Source organism: Poecilia reticulata, linkage group LG5 (genome assembly GCF_000633615.1).
Source record: "Poecilia reticulata strain Guanapo linkage group LG5, Guppy_female_1.0+MT, whole genome shotgun sequence".
Lineage (NCBI taxonomy): Eukaryota > Metazoa > Chordata > Actinopteri > Cyprinodontiformes > Poeciliidae > Poecilia > Poecilia reticulata.
Window position 1 is genome coordinate 4,870,295 of NC_024335.1, and position 9,231 is coordinate 4,879,525.

Below are 9,231 nucleotides of genomic sequence, written 5' to 3' on the forward strand. Positions count from 1 at the left end.
TTAGGGAACAATAAAAAAACAATGAATGTAAAGCTTATTTCATGCCTGCTTTACACAAACAAGATAACTGAGGTACACACTCAACTTTTCCAGCTGACCCAACACTGACATTTGGCTCCTCTTTTTCCTTTTTTTTGGAGTCTATATTAAATAAAAGGGGGTCTGCTTGGGGAGAGTAAACATTCCTCCCATAACTTCCTGGCTGGAGTTGCCTATAAAATTCCATCCCTCATGAGAAAGAAATCCATTTTTGGCAGAACCCCCTTTTGTTTTTGTATTTTTTGCTCAGGAACTTTTCCCCCCATGTCTGCATGCCTGTATGGCAAAACGTTACTGAGAATAATTTGATGTCATCTTATGAAGGAAAGCATGTGGATACTTTCCTCTAAAGGTGGGCAAATTTCGCAAGAGTTTCATACTTCCTTATTGCGGGCGCGGCTTGACAGGACAGCACCCAGATGCGCAACATAAATTCAAGTCAGGCGGGGTAGAGAACGAGTTTCCTGTCTGCAATCCTAACAAAATAAACCACGACTATTTTATACTAAACCCCAGTTCTCAATGCTATCTCTAAATATTAATTTGGAACATATATGTGCGCTTGCGTGTTTCTTTTTCCGATGTGTTGCGATATTCCAATAACCAGGCCAGGCTGAACCCCATTGACGCAAATTGTAGACCGTGGATGGATGAACGGATGGAGGCTTTTATTGTGGATTCCATGTTGTAGCATATTATAAACACTCATGTTGTCTCTGGAGCTGTTTCATAATAACAACATAATACATAAAATAGTAAATAAAAAAACAACTAATTACCCCTAAACTCAAATACAGTTTGTCGTCAGTAAGGAGCATATGAGCGCTTTTATTTTGAAGGCTGAGATCCTGTGTGAGTTCTCATGCTGCGGCTTGTTGAGTTTCAACAAGCAGTTCACTCCCAGACAATCTGAACTCTCTGTGAGTGATACTGTGACGCTGGCAGGTGAATACAGTCCCAGATTTGAGCTTCGGTCGTATTGAACATTTCTCTCAGCCCGACGGGAATACAGTTTAGAGTCAGTAGGACACTGTAGGACACTGACTCTAGTTTCAACGCTGCTTCTTTACTTTCCGACTCAGGTAAGATTGTTCTTTTCGTACTTTTCTGGAGATTTGAATAAACTTTTAAGTTGACTGTTCATTTAAACTGGTTAAATCAGTCCTAGGTTTTTTGGTGAGATTGTTAATGTATCATAATCAAAACAAAAGTTCACATTTGAAAATGTCTTATGATCAAAGTCATATCAATAGACTCAATATGATTGTCATGTAAAGAAAAAAAAGCTGTTGAAAAATACAATCCGCAGCCAGTAGAGGACGTATTGTCAAGTTATTAGCCAGTATTTTTTTATGTAACGAAGCAGGCCGGAAAGTTGCATGTTGCAACAAGTACCCTTCCACTTTTGATTTAATCTTTTCCCAAGTCCGCTTTTTTTTTGTTTGCCACTGTCTCAACCCACACTTCTTAGCACAACTTCTTAGCACTATTAGTTTCAGTTTCCTCTCTTAATAATTAAATATTTGCTTATATTTGGCCTGACAATTCTCCCACTTTTAGTTGAAATGACGAAGGTTTACTCAGTCCACCCCCGTTTGAGTTTGTGTATCTTTGTTGAATGTTGAAATAAAATGTTATGGCACTCTTGTCTGTTAAATCTCAACATTCCTGCTGTGTTTTCTCCCACAGCGCCTCCGCTGCCTCTCCAGTATGTTCTTTTTTTGGAAAGAATCTTGCAGGTAGTGCTCAGTCAAAGTGGACTGTGACGTGGAGATGGTCACTGCGACTGCCTTGCTGCCAATCTGCATATGGATACAAGCACAAATTGCTTCAGGACAGCAAACCTGTCCTCCTCTTCACCGTGGGCTGGTGAATTTCAGTGTAGAGTACTCTCTGCCCTCCTTCCAAACAAACACTGTCATACAGAACATTGTGGTAAACAAGGATTCAGAAGAAACAGAAGTGTATCTTGGATGCCAGAATGCTATAGTTGCAGTTAATGATTCCATGGGAGAAAAATGGGAGCTGAAGACGGGACCCATAGGCAGCCCTGACTGTGAAACCTGTCCAGTGTGTGACATGGAAACGGATCCGGAGGACCCAGTGGACACAGACAACACGGTTCTTGTTTTGGATCCTGCTGCATATTTGTATCCATACTTATACATTTGTGGAAGCACGCAGTACGGTATCTGTTACCGCATCGATTTTAATCAACCAAAACTTAGACCTACCTGCTTTTACAAAAGAAAGCAGAACTCTCTTACGGACTGTCCTGACTGTATAGCCAGTCCTCTTGGCACTAAAGTCACCATCGTCGAGGACAGAGACGCTGCTTTATTGTTTGTAGCAGCTTCCGTCAATGACAAAGTGGTGGAGAAATATCCTCGGAGGTCGATTTCAGTGCTAAGGCCACTTTCAACTGAAGATGGGTTCCTTAAAATCATGGATGGGCTGACAGTGCTGCCCAGTTTACGTAACTCTTACAAGATTGACTATATTTACAGTTTTTCCACCAAGGAGTTTGTGTACTTTCTGTCCCTGCAGAGGGAAGATCCCTTCAGGAACAACTCAGCCTTTCAGACCCATTTGGGACGGTTGCCTATTTCAACTCCAGAGGTATGGATGTACAGAGAGGTGGTGCTGGAGTGCCGGTATGAACCAAAGCGCAGGAAAAGAAGTGGCTACAGAGACATTGTGTATAACGGGCTGCAGGCTGCCCATTTTGGGCATGCAGGGAAGGACTTGGCCGAAGAGCTGAGGGTTGACAAAAAGGATAACATCTTGTACGGGGTGTTCGCAGTGGTCAACGTGCAAGGGGAACGTCAGGCGACCTCGGCCCTGTGCGCCTTTCCTTTGAAAAAAATCGACGATGCGATCGATATGGGTGTGGAGGCATGTTGTACCTCAGGACCGGAGCAACTGTCCAGAGGCCTCTGCCACTTCCAGCCGTGTGAGAGCTGCCTGCATGAAGTGAGTAACTTTTTTATGTCTCCGTGTCAACAAAGTGATGTACAGTTCGCTCTGTGCGTAGACAGGAAATTATATGTTCAAGATAAACATTACGCAATAGAAGCCACCTGTAAACACAGCAGTGAGGCTTCCAGTTTTGCACCACAGGAACTTGACGAAAGGAATCCAAACATCAGGAATAATAAACATCCCTCTGGGGCGCTAAAACTGCAGGTTGCAAACCTCTGGATTACGGATTCCAGCGTAGCTCCGACTGTATTGTTTAGGGCTGTTTTCCTGTTGGAAGTTGAGATTCTGCTCCAGACTCAACTTTTTTGTAACATCTAACGGGTTTTCTTCCAGGCTGTCCTGCGTTTTGTTTCATTCATCTGCTACCTTGTCATGAATGAAAAAAAAAACATCCTCACAGCATGATATTTCTCAGTCTGTCTTTAGGATGATGTGTGGCATTGATGAAATGCAAAAAGAATGTGTGTGTGTGAAAAATTTTGGAAGGCGCTGCTTATCTGTCTGTTGGCTTATGTGAGAAAAGTGAGGAAGAGCAGACACCAGTGAGAGAACAGGGAGTGGTGGTTGAGTCAGTATCCTAACCTGCACATTGACACATCACTGCTCTGATATGGCTCCACCGCAAGTTTGACTCTGCCTCAGACGAGAGCATAAAAAATGTATCATATTAAATGGTTAGTATTTACACAAAGTTGAGTATTTCCAATTTGTTTGTCATTTCTGGAAAGGAATAATACATCCTAATTTAAATTACACCAGAGGTGAACCAAGTTTTTCACATTAGTGAAAAATAAACTTTAGAACAACATTGATATACAAGCCAGTGGGTTACATCTTATCTTCTTCCAACTTTTCTGTTCTTATTTTCAAGCACATTAGGAAAAAAGGAAATTGCCAAATTCAAACACCTCCAATCAGTCTAGTTTAGCCCTGTGTGGCACAGGCTCCAGTAATTGAGTTACATGTTGTGACAAAAAAAGGAGTGCCTTCTCCTTTTTATGAACTTCCATATGTGCCCTTTGAGCTTTTTCAGCTGGGTGAACACCCACAGGAATCGGTGTCAACAAGCGCAAGTTATTAATCCTTCTGATAAAAGCTGGAATTTGAAGAGAGGGGTCAGAGTTATCATCTCAGTTGAGTAATATAAAATAGGATTTAGGTTGGAGCATGTAAGGATTTTACAGCAGTAAGTCTCAGATTCACAGGATCGTAATCAGAGTAAACAGTCGTCCTCAGAATAGCAAGTTCAAAATGCATACAACTCATCTGTGAAGCAGGAATAAAACGCAAATATTTTAACCAATCAATCCGCATATGTATTAGATGTTGAATTTGGCAAATAAATATTGAGCTGTGAGATTAACACCATCCTGTGCTAGGTGGAGGATCAACAAAGGAAAAAAATACAAGCAATGCCAAACTATCATCAGTTTGAGAAACCGCAAACAAGTTACTCTGTGAAATAAGCAAGCTACAGCATGACGGGACAGGTCAGCCAGCTGCCTGGAAGTGGAATACTTACTATTAGTTTAACAGATCCTGCATTTTTTTGAACAAGGAGCTTGTTTTAACCACCATGACCTAACTTTCTGGCAGCCTGTGAAAACTTCTGACGCACTCATTTAAGTACCCTTGGAGGCACAGAGAGTAGTTTCACTTCCTAACAAACTACTCTTAGAAACAGTCACTAAGTCAACAAAGTTGGGAACATAATTTTTTACAATTTTTATGAGGCTCCTCCCTTTAGCTGACCCCAAAGCCCAAAGACTTAAACTTAGAGGGAATGTACAGGAGATATAGGTGGACGTCAGTGAATTAGAACATCCTCAAAAAGTTGTTTTTCTGTCCTCTATTAGTCTCAGTTCATTTGAATTCATTTGAATTGAGACTAATAGAGGACTAATATAGAAATATTACTTTTTGACCCCTTGGGGGACGACTATTTTAAATGTTGCTCTGCACTGACATTGACACGCTCTCACGAAGGGCAAACCACTAAAGGTTGTTGCTATGGAACCTGGCTGCTCAAAAAATAGTGCCGTATTCAAGAAATATTTGGAAAGCTTAGGGGAATAAAAAGTGTGTAAGTTAAGTAAGTTAAGGAGCTCAAGGCACATTGAAGAATGTGAGGTAAATCCCATTCAGAAATTTGGAGGCAATTTCTAAGCTACAGAGGTGTTTCAGGGGCCACCAGATAAGATATGTCCAGGAAATAGGATTAAACAGTCGCATTCCTTGTGTTAAGCTATTTTTAACCGTGGGCCAAAGAGAAAAGAAATAACTTGTGCTTTATGGTACAAAGTCATGTTTTCCTTTGAAAGTAAAATTTGCATTTCATTTGGAAATCAAGGTCCCAGAGTACGGGGGAAGAGTGGAGAGACACAGAATCCAACTTGCTAGAAGTTGAGTGATAAATGTCTATGCACAGGTGATTTAATGAGTCTGAAACTAGATTTGGTCCAGTGTAATTAAGTTCAAAGTCCGCACAGATGATTACCCAGACATTCTAAAGCACAATGTGCTTCACAGAAATTCCCGTTTCAATTTGCATCAGGACTTGGCACCAGAAGTAACAATACCTGCTTCTCTGACCATGGAATTGCTGTCAGGAAAACTTTCCATACTTAAATTCATAGAATTAATTAAGTATTTTTAAAAGGAATATGAGGGACACCAGCCTCAACAGAGATGAGCTGTATGCTGCTATTCAAGTAACTTGGGATTTCTTCACACAAAGTCAATCGCATTCTAATTTACTGGCAGCTAATTTCTAATTGAAGCAAATCCGAGCTGGCTTTGATTTCGAAAGCCTTTGAATTATTAATTTGAGCGACTGTGGGTCTTTTGCTTCTGCAGAAGTCTGAAGGAAACTACACATGCAAACATCAAGCCACACTGGTCTCGAAGCCACACTACAGACTGGATATCTTCAACAGCAGGATGAGAGACGTCCTGTTCACGTCTGTTCTGGTCAGCGTCATAGAAAACCATACCATCGGTCATTTTGGCACCTCAGATGGCAGGATACTGCAGGTAACAGGCTGTGGTTGTTCTAATTCTGTTTAATATGTACAACAATGTATTAAACAATATGTAGAATTCTTTCCTTTTTAATTGGTTGTAGGTGATTCTCACGCTGCACAGCCCAATAGTTTTTGCCAACTATTCCCTGGGTGAGGTCGCAATATCCAGGACAGCAGCTGTGTACTCAGAGGATTCACTTATCTTTACTGCAGGAAATAAGGTACATTTACTATATGCACACATTATCCCGAAGGGGTTTCTCCATTTTAATTTTTTATCTTCTTCTCTCCCTAAACAAGATGTTCAAGGTGCCCACTACAGGACCAGGGTGTGATCATTTTCTGACATGCCCCATGTGTTTGACGGCTCCGCGCTTCATGAACTGCGGCTGGTGTTCTGGGAAGTGCTCCAGGAAGTCTGAGTGTACCTCCGGCTGGAACAAAGACTCGTGCGCACCTATCTTAACTCAGGTAGTAGGCTGCAAACTGTAACTAATTAACTGATGCGATGTGCAGATTTCAAACAAAATCCACTAGAAAGTTGCTGTATCAGCTGCTGTTACGCCAATGCACAGATATGATCTCTTTTTATTTTGTAGTTTTTTCCTAAAACGGCGCCTGCTGGAGGGGAGACAGAGGTGACGCTGTGTGGCTCAGAGTTTCTGTCTCGGCAATCAGCCATCATCAGCGGGGGAACGCATGTCGTCAGAGTGGACTCTGGAGCCTTGTGTGCTGTCCTGCCCAACAAAAGCAACATTACAGTGTGAGAAGCACAGATACAAAACACTGGCAGTAGAATTAGTTTTTTTCAGCTTTTGTTTTGCTTCCACTGCTCTCTGTTTGCCACTGTTAGCTAATGCTTATGGTGAATGACATTGGTTTAAATTGAGAGTTTTTGAAACTTCCCTCATGAAAGTAAGGAACTCAGTAGAATATTTGGAAATGAAATTTTGTTTCGAGATACAAAATTCTGTTCTATTAAACACTTGACCATGTTACTCAGTCCTGAAGCAGCGGCACACAGCCCATTTCACACCTTTCATTATTGAATGACGAGTGTGATGTTTATATATTGATGTTTATATATGGAAACATATCTTGCGAGACAAGAAAGTGTGTGTGAGGAACTCTGAGATTACATGACATGCATATTTCTATCTCTTCTTCATTGAAATACTTTACCTTTAAAATATGATTACATGCTTATTACACAGGCTAGTGTGCAAAATTAATGAAAAAATACCACACCAAAACATGAATATCACCCTGGAAATCCATGAGGAAAAGGCAGAGGGTGACTACTCCATTGAAGGCACAGTCCAGATGTCCGGCTTCTCTGTTGTGGTAAGAATGGCTTTTTCGAAAGTTTCTAAAATATCCAGATAATTCATCTAACTGAAATTAAAAGAAATTCGTCTACCTCTATCAGGAGCCAAGCATAAGAGACATCAAGCCTAGCCATGGTCCCATGTTTGGAGGAACAACATTTACTGTCCTAGGCAAACATCTTTACTCTGGGAACCAAAGACACGTTCTGTTTGCAGACAGAAAATGCACATTGGTTCCAAGGTGAGCCACACAGGTTTCTAAATCTTATCGGAAATTTGCTGACTGTTGGAACACTGTTACATCACATATTTCCAGCTTTACCAAAATTTTTTTTGTTCTTTTAGTGATCCTGAGGAAACGGGGGATTTGTCTCCAATAATCTGCAATGCACCACCTGCGGAAAGCATTGGGGAAGTGCCGGTGAAAGTTGTAATTGACAACCTTGAAGTGACGACGGCTAAAAAGTTTTTCTATAAGGAAAATCCTGTCGTCACCTCCATCTATCCCCATTGCAGCTTTCGAAGGTGGGGCTCTCACTTAGCACCTTCACTGCTGTTTCAGTATTAAATTTAACTCAAGCTTTCATAAAATCTATGGTTTGAAATGATCCCTATTTTATTTGTGTTAATAACGCCTATCCTGCCACGCAGCGGCTCCAACCTGGTTATAAGAGGTCAGAATCTGGATTCAGGCCACAAGGTTGTGGTTCGGTATACACATGAAAATTCTGAGTTTTCTCTTCAGCAAGTAAGTCAACTCTTTGATCAGTTAAGAAAACCGAAATGTGAAAAATAAACCAGTACTTGTGGATTTGATTTTAAACATTGACAAGTTTTTTTTGTTTGTTTGTTTTGGGTTTTTTTTACTCGAGGACTGCAACAGCTCAAGAAATGCCACATACTTGGAGTGCGAGACCCCGGCCTTTTCAGCACAGACGGCAGAGGATGAATTTAATGTTGGAACCATTTCAGTTCTCATAGATGGACAAAATATTTTCAATACGACAAAGTTCACCTACCATGCAGATGCCAATGTCATCCAGCTGGAAAAAGAGGACAACGTTTTCCTTCTGAAACCAGGAGGACATGAAGTTTCGCTGCATGTATGAAGATTTAAACATCTTATCAGGAAAAAAACAAACATTTCTGCTTTTTTTGCTTAACTATGATGCTTCAAATAATACAAATGTTTAATATTTAATCATTTTTACCTACCTGACAGCACGACAAACTACAATCAGTGAACAAATGCATGAAAATAATAATGAGCATTGGCAATGAGCCCTGCAAACATGTAGTTTTGCTAAATGAGTTAACCTGCAGGATTCCTAATGGCCTGGATTTTCCCAGCAATGGATTACCACTTAAGGTAAGAAAACCAATGACATTTTTTGCTTTAAACCAAATTTAACGCAAAGTAAAAGGTAAAACCAAAACAACATTTTGCTTTGCTGCCGCAGGTGTCTGTAAATGGGAAAGACCTCTATGTTGGTAGAGTTGTCTATGACAAAACCAACAACAACACTGTGATTGCAGGCATTGTGCTGGGCATTATTACAGCACTCGTTGTAGGTGCTGGCCTTGCCTTGTTTGTGATGAGATACCTGAGGAAGAAAGACAGAGGTGAGGAGAAAGGGGGGGAAAAAGAAACTTAATGAATCAGCTTGAAAATATGCAATAACCCTGCCAGCATGCCTAGGTGAGCCCATGTGGGGGAAAGGAGGGCTGATATATGGGTCCCATATGGGTTTGTCTGCGGGTTCGACGATGGCCCCACATGGGTTTTCCCATGTAGGGCCACAGCCTACATGGGCCCTACATGGGCCCTAAATGGACAAACCCATGTGGGTCCACCACCA

The 9,231-nt window shown here is 41.2% G+C and overlaps 1 protein-coding gene across 1 annotated transcript in view; it reads left to right on the forward strand.

The window, feature by feature from the left end:
• Positions 1 to 936: 936 nt before the first annotated feature.
• Positions 937 to 9,231, forward strand: part of LOC103464537 (macrophage-stimulating protein receptor-like) — a 12,798-nt gene continuing 4,503 nt past the window's right edge. The window contains exons 1-13 of the mRNA XM_008408708.2: positions 937 to 1,121; positions 1,729 to 3,012; positions 5,878 to 6,054; positions 6,146 to 6,265; positions 6,345 to 6,515; positions 6,644 to 6,807; positions 7,259 to 7,388; positions 7,474 to 7,613; positions 7,718 to 7,897; positions 8,024 to 8,120; positions 8,245 to 8,475; positions 8,595 to 8,741; positions 8,833 to 8,995. Coding sequence (XP_008406930.1) covers positions 1,813 to 3,012; positions 5,878 to 6,054; positions 6,146 to 6,265; positions 6,345 to 6,515; positions 6,644 to 6,807; positions 7,259 to 7,388; positions 7,474 to 7,613; positions 7,718 to 7,897; positions 8,024 to 8,120; positions 8,245 to 8,475; positions 8,595 to 8,741; positions 8,833 to 8,995 — 2,920 coding nt within the window. The 5' untranslated portion in view covers positions 937 to 1,121; positions 1,729 to 1,812. The remainder of the gene's footprint in view (positions 1,122 to 1,728; positions 3,013 to 5,877; positions 6,055 to 6,145; positions 6,266 to 6,344; positions 6,516 to 6,643; positions 6,808 to 7,258; positions 7,389 to 7,473; positions 7,614 to 7,717; positions 7,898 to 8,023; positions 8,121 to 8,244; positions 8,476 to 8,594; positions 8,742 to 8,832; positions 8,996 to 9,231) is intronic.